The sequence below is a fragment of the Typopeltis vanoorti genome, chromosome 24, assembly GCF_054136105.1.
Source record: "Typopeltis vanoorti isolate ZY-2024b chromosome 24, IOZ_Tvanoo_1.0, whole genome shotgun sequence".
NCBI lineage: Eukaryota > Metazoa > Arthropoda > Arachnida > Uropygi > Thelyphonidae > Typopeltis > Typopeltis vanoorti.
In genome coordinates this window covers 75,013,792-75,027,855 of record NC_143572.1, presented here as the reverse complement: position 1 = coordinate 75,027,855, position 14,064 = coordinate 75,013,792, and the positions used below count along the sequence as shown (strand labels likewise).

The 14,064-nt window shown below is 36.1% G+C and overlaps 1 protein-coding gene across 8 annotated transcripts in view; it reads right to left on the bottom strand.

The window, feature by feature from the left end:
• ctrip (E3 ubiquitin-protein ligase ctrip) overlaps positions 1-14,064 on the bottom strand; it is an 817,513-nt gene that overhangs the window by 83,092 nt on the left and 720,357 nt on the right. For all 8 annotated transcript variants that reach the window (XM_090413730.1, XM_090413731.1, XM_090413729.1 and 5 more), the window contains one exon: positions 3,209-3,307. In XM_090413730.1, the coding sequence (XP_090269856.1) occupies positions 3,209-3,307 (99 nt within the window). The remainder of the gene's footprint in view (positions 1-3,208; positions 3,308-14,064) is intronic.

The following is a 14,064-nucleotide window of genomic DNA, read 5'->3' as shown; positions in this document are numbered from 1 at the left end:
ACTCCCCAACTGCTACTGCATAATTTATGACAGTTCTGAATTCATTTAGGAGTATAAAATTATATGCATAAAGTAAATTCTATTTGCATAATGTGCATCTAGACAGAAAGAAAGATAGGTGTGTTAAACCAAATACAATATTACACACCCTGCTTGGAAAGAAGTCAACACACACTATAGTGTGAGAAACAAACAGCCATGGCATTCACCTTAATAAGATGTAGGACCTGCTTTCCCTTCAATGATTACAGTAATCCTATAGGACATACTTTTCACAAGCATACAATAGCGATCAATGGGAATTTTGGACCATTCTTCCTGTAGGTATGCAACTGTTGTGAGAGTGGATGTTCCTCACTTGACACTCCAGTTCATCCCACAGATGTTCAATAGGATTGAGATCCACGGGGCTTTGTGGAGCCCTGTGGATGATATTCATGTCCACAAAACCATGTTATAGCAGCAACCTTATGACATGGTACATTGTCTGTTGAAAGAGACAATGTTAAAGTTTGAAGAAATGCCACAAGTGGTAAGCATTGCATTCCAGAATGTTCGGATACCTCTCGGAATTCAGTTAAATGCTCACAGTACAACAAACCAAACCATCACATTGCCACTTCTGAATTTCATAGTTGGGATTATGCATTCTGGTAAGAGATGTCAACTGGGCATCTGTTACATCCCCACCTGTCCATCTGCTCGGTTGAGGGTACAGCATGATTCGTTACTCCATAACACAGTTTTCCAAGCTTTCATGTTCCACTGTACAAGCTATTTGCACCACTGAAGACAATGCTGCATGTTGGTTCAGGTAATGTGGGACCTTGCATATCGTGGTCCTACCATGAAAACCCATGTTGTAATCCCCAGTCTGAATGTTTTTGTGCAGATGTGTTCCAGTTGATGCCCGAAACTCCACATTCAATGTAGCAGCCAATGAATGGTGGTTTTTACATATTATCCTTCATAACACCATAAAAGTTCAGTGAGTGTGGTGGGTTGTCCAGTGCAGATAGCCCTTGCAATTGTGCACACTTCCATTTCAGTACGTTATCACTGATTGTTGACCCGGGATAGCCCAATTTGTCAACAATTTGGCAAACAGAAAGGCCTGCAACATGGATTCTACCACAACATCGCTTTCAAACTCTGTCAGTACCCTTCTCGCAGCCATTTCACCCATACACAGTTGCACCGACTTGGGAGCATCATATATTCTCCATTACTATTATTTCAGGAAATTACAACGTATACTATATATTAATTAAAAGAACACTTTAATCAATACTTCCTATATTTCAGCAATGTTACATTGCCATCTTCAATAGAAACATAAGACTAATTGCACGCAGGCCAGCATTTATCTTCTTTTCAAGCAGCGTATATAGGACAGGATCTACACGATTATATATTCACATACGATCCTAATAGTACATGAAGAAAGATACAACTATCTATGTGGTTACATTTTTGTTGTTTTTGAAATTTTTAACTATTCATTCGTTTACAATGATGATGGCTTAAGAAACTTTATTTCAAACATGTACATCTAATTTTTTACCTTTATTAAATTTTGACCATGAACATATTTTTATAGCATAGATTGTACAATTATCATTCCATCATAGAATTGTAATCTTACATATGGATTCTGTTGCTAAAAAAACCAACAAACTTGGAAAAAAAAACTTGTCTTCATCCCATCCTCCATAAAATGAAACATAAAAAAAAAAAAAAAAAAAAATCAGCTAACGCCTTTTTATTCCTGTATACGGGAGTAGGCGAGGCCATTTAGCCCTAACTAACTTTTGGAGACTGAGTGGGCAGTTCAATCTCCACTGGTACCAATCAGAGATAGATGGCCCAAGGCTATCACTAATTAAGCGGTACGCAGTGAAGAGAGACGGCTCAAATGTGCCGCCATCTCGTGGTCCCTAACACAATATATTTAATGTCTGAAATAATATGGGTTCTACGGTCGATTTTCTTGAGTTTACGGGACGAAAAACCCGCTTGCCCGTGCCAGAGAATGAAATCTTGTAACTTCCATTTATCCTGTTTCAGGCAAACGGACCATGATATAACAAAACATATTTCTGAACATCAATCCTATATTCAACTAAACAATGCCATAAATGGGGTCTTGAAGAACGTGAAACTGTTATCCTAGCCATAGGATCCTGTGAGATAATACCAAGCTTTTACATACACTTACAAATTTGAATGTGTTTTGAAGGAAGGTGCTGTAGTTCATCATCCACATCTCAATTACAACGATAGGCTTTCAATGGCAAAAATATAGAAACTTATTACAAATTATATTTACTTTTTTTTTTTTTTGACACACACACAAATAGGATCCTAATAGCAGTAATATTCGTTTTTCTTCTAAACATTCTTGTAACTACACAAAGAAAGACCACTTTCCATGTGCTCAACACTGTTGTTTTTGAATTTTTCAGTTATTCATTCTTTGAGACTCATAATAGTTTAAGAAACTTCAATTGAGATCTTGAACATTTCCAGGTCATTTGATGAAGCCTGGAATACAGGCCTCATTACGCTATCATGTCTTATGGTCTGCCTGTTGACATTTGAAATTGGGACACCAGTTCCTGGATTTCTACATCAATTGCAGGATATCCACAGGGCTATGTGTTTGTTCACATTTCTCCTTGAATACACTTAACTTCTCTCACCAACCTGAAATCCTACCCATAGTTTTACTGATAACAGTAATTATCATCAACATCACGTTCAACACTATCAAAACACAGTCCAATCAGTAATATTCAGATCTCAGGCAAGATCAAATTTCTCTTCTTGTGCAAAAATATTCCAATTACACTACCATTCATAGTCTTCTCACAGCCTCTAAAAAACTTTCTCCTCTTCAACGAGGCTTGTGGTTGTTTGGAATTACGAATTTGAAATTATGAATTAACTAAGACCACAAGGCCAGTGTTTTATACCTATAAATTGCATGAGTTCTTCTGACTGGTTTGCTGTTTTTTGCCTATTCATCTTAATCTGAACGAAAGATTTAGATGACTTCATGTTTGATTCTTACATTTTTACTTCATTCAAAATAAGAATACACAATAAAATATTTAGAAAACATTGATAAAAAGGTATATTTTTTATTTTTATGTAAAAAAATCATACTACAAATCTCTATTTTTTACCTTTACCTAATGTAACATACCTCACTCTCATACTGTATTTCTAAAAGAGCACGTGAGGTACCTAAGTCTTGCATAACAATTTCTGCTTGCTTAAGCAGATCATCTCGAGCAACCGTACGCTGCAAATAAGAATAAAACAGACATCATTTTCATATATTAAAAATTAATTTATTTCTATTTATATCAATTGAGAAAAAAAAAAAAAGCTACATATATCTTGAGTCACATAGCATTCTTATGATTCATGTTTTGAATGTCGTTCTCCCTGACAATGTTCATGTTACATTGGATGAAATATATTGGATTTTTAAATAAAATTCTATATTTTTTCTATATGTGTAAGCTATATAAGTATTTACAAATATGTCTAGTACACATTCCCTTAAAACATCTAAAAGGTTACCTTAGCTTCAATTATTATCCTGATAATGATAATACTGTAAATATATGCAGACTAAAAATTTAGGCTTTTACAATTAAAATCACAAAGGTCAAAAACTCAAAAATTCTAAATCTGAAATGTAGTTTTTTTTTGTTTTTTTTTTTTAAATTTACAGATAGAGCCTTTCAAGCATAAAATGAGCAGCTACCCAAACAAATTTTAGAAATTTTGTATTAAAGAAATACCATATATACTGTGCAATGTTTCTTTAATTTACAGTTCTAAGAGAATAGTAATAATTTATGTCAACTATACACCTGTGCCCCTGTCCAATCAGGAAGATGGCATTAATATTAGCTGTGCATATTACTTTTCCACATTCCTCAAGCTAGACAAATGAAGACTAATGTTCATCACTTCTGTTCTCTTCCTATTTGTAACTAGATGTGACCAAGCTGACTGACCGAGTTTTCAGGTTATTTTTGATTTGAATGGTAGACTGCACCCATTTAGTTTATCATGAAGATTCCAGGTAAGTGACATTAATTTAAATGAATGTAACATTTTGAAATTTACACATTAATTGTGGATTTTAATTCTTATGGTTTCATCCCCTTCTAGTTCTTATTTTGCATATGCATTATGTGTACATTTCCAGTGATTTCTTTTACTATTTCCCACAATTTCCTTTATATTTTTCAAGATTTCTTTTGTGTTATTTCTGGTGATTTATTTCTCTCAATTTCTTTTGTTCATTTTTGGTCACTTTCTTTTGTTCTGTTTCTTGTGAATTTCTTTGTTTTTCATGATGTCTTTTATTCCATTTCTGGTGATTTCCTATGTTCATCACAAATCCCACAATTTTCTTTATGTTGTAATTTCTTTTGTGTTATTTCCTATGATTTCTTTTATTCCTCCCAATTTCTATTGTTTCTTGTAGTTACTATCATTTTTGTTTTTTGCAATTTCTTTCATTTCTTCTATTTCATGGGAATGGAATGTAAAGGTTAGTATTTTTACCCTAAATTCATTATAGCGAACCTAGTGTCATAAACTATGTTTTTGATCCTTAGTAATTGGCTATAGAGACTGTCTATTGTAAATCCATAACAAAGATCTCTGGTATTGTGATACTGACGTTATTAAACACTAACCGTAAACAAAATAAAATTAGCTTCACCTTCTCTTGAAGATATCGCACTCAATGGTCTGCCAAGGCCAAATAACATACCTAGCTTCATATATTCCTAACATTTTACAGTTTTAACACAACACCAAATACTATTTTTTCATTAGCATCTGAGCACAAAACAATTTGTGTTAGACACAATTCCAAACACAATGAATGAAAAAATGAGTCCCATCTTGGTAGTACTCTAATGTTGGATAAAAAGAAAATTTACAGTTAGTAGGATGGAGTTGGTTTTAAAATGACAGACACAAATTTTAGATAAATTAATGCTGCCATACATGAGAAGTTCAGTCAATCTATAGTACATTGGAAAGTTACTGGTTTTTCCCCTTTCAGTCATTTCTGACTGTAGGTGATTTTGTAGGTATTGCCCACAAAGTATTTCTGGTAAGATTTTTTACAGAGTAGTTCACAACTGATTTCCCCAACCCCCAATTTTATCCGGGCTCAGGACTGGCATATGGTTGGGAAGTATTCATGACTGTAATCCATGTGTGTTCACTGGGCCAGTTTTCCTATTCTGGAAGATGAAAAACCCGAGTTTCTGGGTGAAAAAAACTCCCCTGCCTCTGTATGAGACCAGGTAACTCACTTTTAGGCAAAAGAGACCAGATAAAAGGTCTTCATCATATCACTGATGGGAATCAAACCTAGGTCTTTCTGACCAAAGGGCTTCGTCTACACTGACTGAGCTACAGAGGCTCCATTGGGAAGTATGGAAAGAAAATTGGGAAATGAGGAAGTTGTTCATATTTGATTTGAAAGCCAGTGCATTGTATTCCTTGGGAAATACATGGTAGAGAAAGCTGTTTCAGAATACATCAATAGTAGGAATGAAGGAGGAAGATGATTTATGGTTTTGATAGTGCAAGGATATGTAGATAAAGGTACCATATCAAAGGTTATGGGAGCTTGGGGCTGAAAAGTTCTGATAAACACCTACAACAAAAATGAATTGTTTGTGCAACAAGGGAAAGAATTTTTTCTCAGAGGACTGCAAATGATGCAGCAGCATTGTAACAAATGTATAACACTTCGTGGGGGATATGTAGAATGTGTAAGTTACATGGTTCTACCTCAGTTTCTTCATGGTGATTATCACAACTTTTCAGCACATCCTCATATAGCAGTATGCAAAGTAAGACAATCACAAACATCCATTCCTGCATTGGGATCACAAACATCCATTCCTGCAAAGCTGCGACCTGTTGAGTAGGAGTTTGACTGTGGAGGGATATTGGATTGTAGCTGCATGTATTTCGATGGATTTAGTACAGAGAGAGAGAGAGAGTGGAGGAGATCACAAGGGAGGCTGAAAAGTTCTGATAAATACCTAGAACAAAAATGATATTAAAGCAACTGATATAACTGCAAGAAAGAATATATCTTAAAACCTTTTATCCCCCCCCCCATGTCAAATTGTAATAATTTGTTCTTTTTATTTTAGGATATATAAGAAGACAAGTCAGAGGTTTTGAAAAAATTTGAAGACACATAAGTGTGGGTTGTCATCAAGTTTTTTATATTGCAAGAAAACTAAGATTCACCAAAATTTGTGTGAGACTTTAGAGGACTGTGCCTCACTATATCCAACAGTTGCTAGATGGGTGGCCAAGTTTAAAATTGGGCATCCTGATACAACAATGCCCCCAGGTCAGGAAGACCTTCCACAGCGATCGCACCTAGAAAAATATCGATGAAGTGCCATGATCCTTGATGATAGATGAATACAAGCCAAAAACATTGCAAAGACTCTAGGGATATCCAGGGAATAAGTTGGGGTCATTAGCCACCAATATCTGGACATGCAGAAGCTCTTGGCGAAGTGGGTCCCCAAATGCTTGAATGACAACCAAAAGAGAGAATGTGTGCTGTCATCTCAAGGGATTTTGGGTCATTTTGAGACATCAGGTGCGAATTTTTTTGGCTCATATTGTGATTGTTCATGAAACATGGTTTCATCACTATGACCCAGAGACCAAACAAAAGTCATTGAAATGGAGACATAAAAGGTTCTCCACAGCTAAAAAAGTTCTAAACCAAAAAGTCAGCAGGAAAGGTTCTTGCCATTGTCTTCTGGGATATGGATAGTGTAATCCTTACCGAGTACCTAAAAAAAAGTGAAAACATTACAGTTTATTCAACAGCTCTGAAGGAATCAAAGGAAGTACTGAAGGAAAAACAGCACAGGAAATTGAGCAGAGGCAGGTTGCTTTTGCAGGACAATGCATCTGCTCACACTACTCATGTAACCCAACAGACAATACACAACTTGGACTTTCAATGTCTACCACACCCATCCTATTTGCCAGACCTGGTCCCATCTAACTATTTCCTATTTCCAAATTTAAAGAAACACTTGAAAGGAACAAAATTTACCACAGATGATGAATTCATATCTGAAATTCATCATCTGAAGTACTGAAGGAAAAACAGCACAGGAAATTGAGCAGAGGCAGGTTGCTTTTGCAGGACAATGCATCTGCTCACACTACTCATGTAACCCAACAGACAATACACAACTTGGACTTTCAATGTCTACCACACCCATCCTATTTGCCAGACCTGGTCCCATCTAACTATTTCCTATTTCCAAATTTAAAGAAACACTTGAAAGGAACAAAATTTACCACAGATGATGAATTCATATCTGAAATTGAGAACTGGTTTGTGCAACAAGGGAAAGACTTTTTTCTCAGAGAATTGCAAACGATGCAGCAATATTGTTACAAGAGTATAACACTTTGTAGGAAATATGTAGAATAATGTGTAAGTTACATGGTTCTACCTCAATTCCTTCATGTGACAATCACAACTTTTCAGCATGCCCTCGTTGTACTGATGATAGTTCTGATGAACATTCACCATGGAAACATCTATAGAAGATGCATACAGTGGATACTTGGTGCCTGCACGAGAGTGGTTGGAGTGAGTCAATAATCAATCTGGCTGCTCTCTTCTGCACTGCATAGAGCGTTTTTAGGGAGCAATTAGGAGACCCACCCCTAGATGTGCGAGCAGTACTCGGTGGATGGGTAGATTTATGATTTGTACAGAGTTAATAGCTGTTGAGTTGTAAAGTAATGCCATGAACAAAAGAGGAATCCTAATTTTTTGGATGCCAAGGAGGCAATGGTTATAATGTGTTTATGCCAAGAGATTCTTGATATCAAGGCAATCCTAAGGAGAGAGAGATCTGAGTGTTGTCAAAGGTAAGACTGGGATAATATGGTTATTTTTTGTGGGAAATAAGGCAGAACTGTGTTTAGCAGGCGTTGAAATTGACAATGTTATCTGAGTCCTATCGAAGAATGATTTGGAGATAAGAATTTAGGCTTGTTACTTTGTGAATTGTGGTAGTTTGTTTGGTTCGAGGTTTGTCAAGTGAGAAGGAATAAGTTGGACATGGGATAATTTCCAGGGTATAGTGTAGATGCCAGGGGAGTAAGAGATCAATTATTTCTCTTTGTGGAATGCTGATTTTTTTGAGTGGTTTAGACAGTCAGGGTGTATGATACAGGTGCATCTGATTTAGTATATACCTGGGTGGACAAAGGAGGAGGAGAGGAGATGAACTGTATCCTTAAAGAAGCCGAGTATCTTCCAATTTTGTATTAAATAATACCTTAATACTATTTTTTTCCCTCTGATATTCTTTTAATGTATGGGATGGCTTATTGTAATATTTTTTAATTTTGGGTGTATTACTGTGCAGAATTCTAATGATTATTTTCATGCTATGATCATTCTTTATAAAGGTTTTGCTATGTCAAATTCATTTTTAAGAGCTGGCTCACTGGAATAAAATGTTAAGGTTCTATTTTTGAAAATGCTGAAAACACCTAGTTTGGATAGTGATACGAATTTACATGTATGCTGATTTGCAGTCTACTGAAGGAAAGACGGCTAGAGAGAAGGCATTTGACAAGTGTATTCAGTAAAGGAAGTCTGATATAATTTTACATTACTGGGTGTCCAAAGTAGTAATTCAGTGGTGGATTGTGGTGAATTATTATGAGAACTTGTGTACCTATGTGTACATATTCCTGTAAATGACTAATATGAAGGTCGAAACTGAGTAGTTATTTTAATCTAATGATATTTCGACATTTTGATTGGAGAAATCACTGATATGTGATACATTACTGAGAGAGAGATGGAAAATTATAGAAAGAGTAAATGGGGAAAGCCTAAAAGTGCAAGAAACTAGGAGAAAAGAGATAGTATTGTATGGTGATTCAATGATATGAGGTATGGCATACTTAATTGCTTAATAAGAAAGTGATAAAAGCATGTTTTCCAGGTGTGAAGATAAAGGATGTTGAAGATGTATCATGCATGCATGCTGAAGGAAGAAGCGAATGAGTTAATAGTTTTGGCAGGCATAAATGATTGAAAGGTGAGAAATATGCAATGAGAAGATACAAAAGAGTTGTCAGTAGACACAAAAATGAAGATTAATATGTGCCTGTGATAAATGAGTATGTGTACAGTAATGATTATGCAATGCCGAATGGGATTTTATAGGTTTCCGATTTGAATGGGATGGTAATGACATTACACAAGGGTAACTATGAGTATAAAGGGATGTAGAAATGCATGTAAACAAATGAATGAAGAATCTGAAATAAGGGCGAGGAGTTTTTGGCATTAGTCAGCTGGACTTGGCTAAAAATTATAGGTATCAGTGAGACCTGGTTGACTACTTAGACAGAAAGAATGTAAAGGGAATTGTATTTTCAGGGAGGATAGAAGGAACAGGATAGAAAGTGGGGTATTGCTGATGATAGCTGAAGAATTACAATCAACAAAATTAGAAGTTAAAGAGGATTTTAAGTCAGAGAGGTATGGTTCATTTTTAGGGTATCTAGTGTGAGATAAATAGCACAAAATAAATTGTTGGGTGCTGCTATAGACCACGGAGTTCACAGGAAAATGTAGATGCCACGTATCGGCAGATAAGCACAATGAGTGTAGGCTGAACAATTATTATCGGAAATTAACTATAGCGTGCTTAAGGGTCCCTTAAGGGTCAAAGCTGTATAACTGAGAGGAGACCTCCACATAGCCTATAAAGGAATGTGGAGAACCGATCAGGGCTTCTGACTTAATGTCCAATCCTCACCTTCTCGTGATGCACCCTGCTGGGTATCTACCTGGATACTGAACGAACGAGGATGGGCTGGCAATTTGGGTTTTAGCTGACCAAATTGTATTCATATTGGTTAAACCAAAATAAAAAATGACGGTACAACATGACAAAAATTCATGCTGGTTGGGGCGTTGCCCGGTTAAACAAGGCCCCCGTTGTTTTCGCCAGGGAACCAGGGCAAACAGCGAAAAGTCAGCTACTGGAACAAATTTGAAAACACACACCAACTCAACATTACCAGAGTTAAAGATCAGTACTATCAACACAAGAAGCCTGAATGGCAAAGAAATGGAGCTAGCTGAGGAATTAGATAAGTACCAGATCGACATGATAGGGGTGACTGAAACAAAAAAGACAAAAACTGGTGAGATCTTTCTGAGCAATAAATACAAAATGTTATATTCAGGCAATGACAATCAAGGAAAAGAAGGAGTAGTCATAGTATTCAACACAAAATACGAGGCTAATCTACTTGAATGGCAGTCAGTCTCAAGTAGAGTGATGTGGGCAAATAAGAGAATGGGGAACTGGACAATAAGACTTATTTGTGCCTATGGTCCCACAGAAGGTTTTACTAAGGTAGAAGTGGAGGAATTTATCGATGTCAATTTATTATTCTGTCAGATGATTTAGAAAAAGCTACTGACACAATGAAAACGGGAAAGTAGGTCCTTGTTGGGACCTACTATTGTCAGACATACAAAAATATTTTGGGAAAATTTGGAGAAAAGAGCAAAGCCAATAATAATGGCAAATACCTGTTGGATTTCTGCTCAGGACATGGACTGGTTATAACTAACACCATGTTCCAACATAAAAATGTGCACAAATTCACATGAAGAGAAGAGGTAAGGAATAAGAAAAGTCTCATTGACTATGTTATTGTTGATAGTGATATTTTCTCCCTGGTGCAGGAAACCAGAGTGTACAGAGGATTTGAAACTGGAAGAGATCACTATTTAGTCTTGAGCAGGATAAAATTGAATTTCATATTGAAAAGAATAACATGTAAGAAAGTTTTAAAGAAAATAAAAGTTGAGCAGCTCTCAGATGTGAACTGTAGATTAACATACACAAAGATTATTGAAGAAAAAATGAAAGAGTTTGAGAACAGGAACCAAACCTTGGTAGATTCAGTGGCAAGCCTTGAAGAAAACCCTGATTGATTCAGCCATAGAGGCATGTGGTGAGGTTGTCTGCAAGGATAGAAAAGTCAGGACTTTATGGTGGACACAGGAAGTTAAAGAGGCAGTGAAGGAAAAGAAGAAAGCATATCAAAAGTTCCTTGCAAATAAGTCAGCTTTTGCTCTTAGAGAATACAGAGACAAGTGTAAGAGAGCGAAACACTGTGTAAAACTAGCTAAACAAAAGCCATGGGAGAATTTTGGCAAGAACATGGAAAATAAATATCAAGAAGGTGGTAAGATATTCTGGAGGTTGTTGAAGAAGCTTAGAAATGTAGGAAAGAGTGCTGTAAAAGGAGTCAGAGATGATAAAGGTGACATGAAAACAGGAGAAAAAGATATCCTTGAAGTATGCAGTAATTAGTTCGAAAAATTGCTAAATAAAACAAGCAGTGATAGCACAGTGGTAAAAAAACACTCAACAGCATACAATCAGGAATACATATAAACTTGAAGTAGAAAAAGTCATCAAAAGCTTGAAATGTGGGAAGGCAGCAGGAGTAGATGATATTCGACCAGAAATGCTGAAGTATGGTGGTATAAAAGTCTTACAGTGGCTGCACTGCATAGTTCAGAAAGCCGGGACACAGGGACGAATTCCTGATGATTGGAGTAGAGCTCTAATAGTATCCATATTTAAAAAGGGAAATAAAACTGAATGTGAGAATTACAGAGGTATTTCCCTACTGAGTGTTCCTGGCAAGATCTATGCAAGTATACTTGAGAAACGGTGGAGAACAATTGTGGAAGAAAAGCTTGGTGAAGAACAAGCTGGATTCAGGCCAAATAGAGGCTGTCAGGATCAGATCTTCACTTTACGACAAATAGTCGAGAAAACATGGAAATATAACAAAGATCTGTATTTAAGTTTTGTAGATTTGGAAAAGGCATATGACAAGGTGCCAAGAGAGAAGCTATTCAATACGCTACAGTTATATGGTGTGAATGGGGCATTATATCAAGCAATACTTAGTCTGTATTTGATTTGTAAGTCGGCAGTTAGAATTGAAGGATGTTGGTCTAATGTTAAATCTGGTGTGAGACAAGGATGTACATTATCCCCTCTGTTATTCATTATCTGCATGGATCACATTATGAAGGAAAATAGTATTAAACATGATATCAGAATTGGAGATGTTAATGTCAGGTCTTTGCTTTATGCAGACAATGTTATACTTCTAAATGAATCTGCTACAACTTTGCAAGATTCCCTGACTAAATTGAATAACTGTTGTAATAGATATGGTATGAAGGTAAGTATTAAAAAGACAAAGACAATGAAAATAGGTAGAATTGTTGAAAATGTCAACTGTGTTGTGAACGGGGAACCTGTGGAACAAGTAAAACATTTCAGCTACTTAGGCATGATTTTTAGTGAAAATGGTAAATTAAATATGGAAATAGACAACAGAATCAACAAAGCTGGTATGTTAGGAAGTCAATTCAATAAATTCATATGGAATAAGAAAGAAATTAGTCGGAACACTAAATTAGCTGTATACAAGACGGTGTTCAAACCAGTTTTAACTTATGGATCTGAGAGGTGAGTCAGAAGTAAAACACTTGACCAAAGACAGACTGTAGATATGAGAGTAAGATTAGAGAAAGATTAGAGGCATGAACAGATGGCATCAATGGCAATATCATATTAAAAATGAGGATATTAGGAAAGAACTCGATATTGTTGGCATTCAGGAATGCGTTAACAGAGCTAATTTCAGGTGGTATGGTCACTTAAACAGAATGGGCGAGGAAAGATTAGCAAAACAAGTGTTCGCTGCCAGGTTGGCAGTAAAATGACTCACAGGAAGACCAAGATATAGCTGCATTGATACGGTACAATGTGCCTTAGACGATAGAAATATAAGATCTGATAATGATAATATTGGAGTCTTGACAAGTAATAGACTGATTTGGAGGAAAATTGTAGATAGGAAGTTAGTAATGATGTAAATTTTTCATATAGTACTATCATATCCTGTACACCCCTTGAAGGTACATGTCAGGAATTGGATGATGATGAACTATAGTGATATCGAATGGAGGGAGGAAAAAGGACATGATAAGACAAGAAGTGGGATTTATACAATTATTAATGGATAATTACATGAAACATGTAATTATCTATAACATAAGGGGACAAGGTTTGGGAGTGTTGGATCTAATAATAGCATTATATGATATATCAATAGTCCATACACCCAAGGTAGACACTCTGCCTCTAAATGGAGAGCGTGACCATGTGGTCTTGTTCTGGAAAGTTGCAAGAAGGGGTTTATGTTCAACTATAAGGCTGGTGATTATGAGAAACTCATTATGAGAGTCATCTTGGAACAATGCCATGGCTAGAGAAGCTACAAGGAAAGAATGTCAGTAGTGCATGGCAAGTGGCCAGAGATTGCTTGAAAGCAGCGGTATCAGACTATACCCAAGGTCAGGAGGATAAACCAAGCTGAAATTAAGTTGGGATAACAGTAGAGTTACTCCACTGTTATTCATTATCTATATGGGCCATGAAGGAAAGGGCATTATTACCTGATGTCAAAACAGGAGATGTTAATCTCAGCTTTTTACTTTATGTATCATCATCATCAAATTCCTGCCATGTAGCCTCAAGTGGCGTACAGGATATTACAGTACTACATGAAAAATTTACATCATTACTAACTTCCTATCTACAATTTTCCTCCAAATCAGTCTATTACTTGTCAAGACTCCAATATTATCATTATCAGATCTTATATTTCTATCATCTAAGGCACACTGTACCATATCAATGCAGCTATATCTTGGTCTTCCTCTGGGTCGTTTTCCTGCCAACCTGGCAGCGAACACTTGTTTTGCTAATCTTTCCTCGCCCATTCTGTTTAAGTGACCATAACACTTGAGATTAGCTCTGCTAATGCATTCCTGAACACTGACAACGTCAAGTTCTTTCCTAATATCCTCTTTTTAATATGATATTG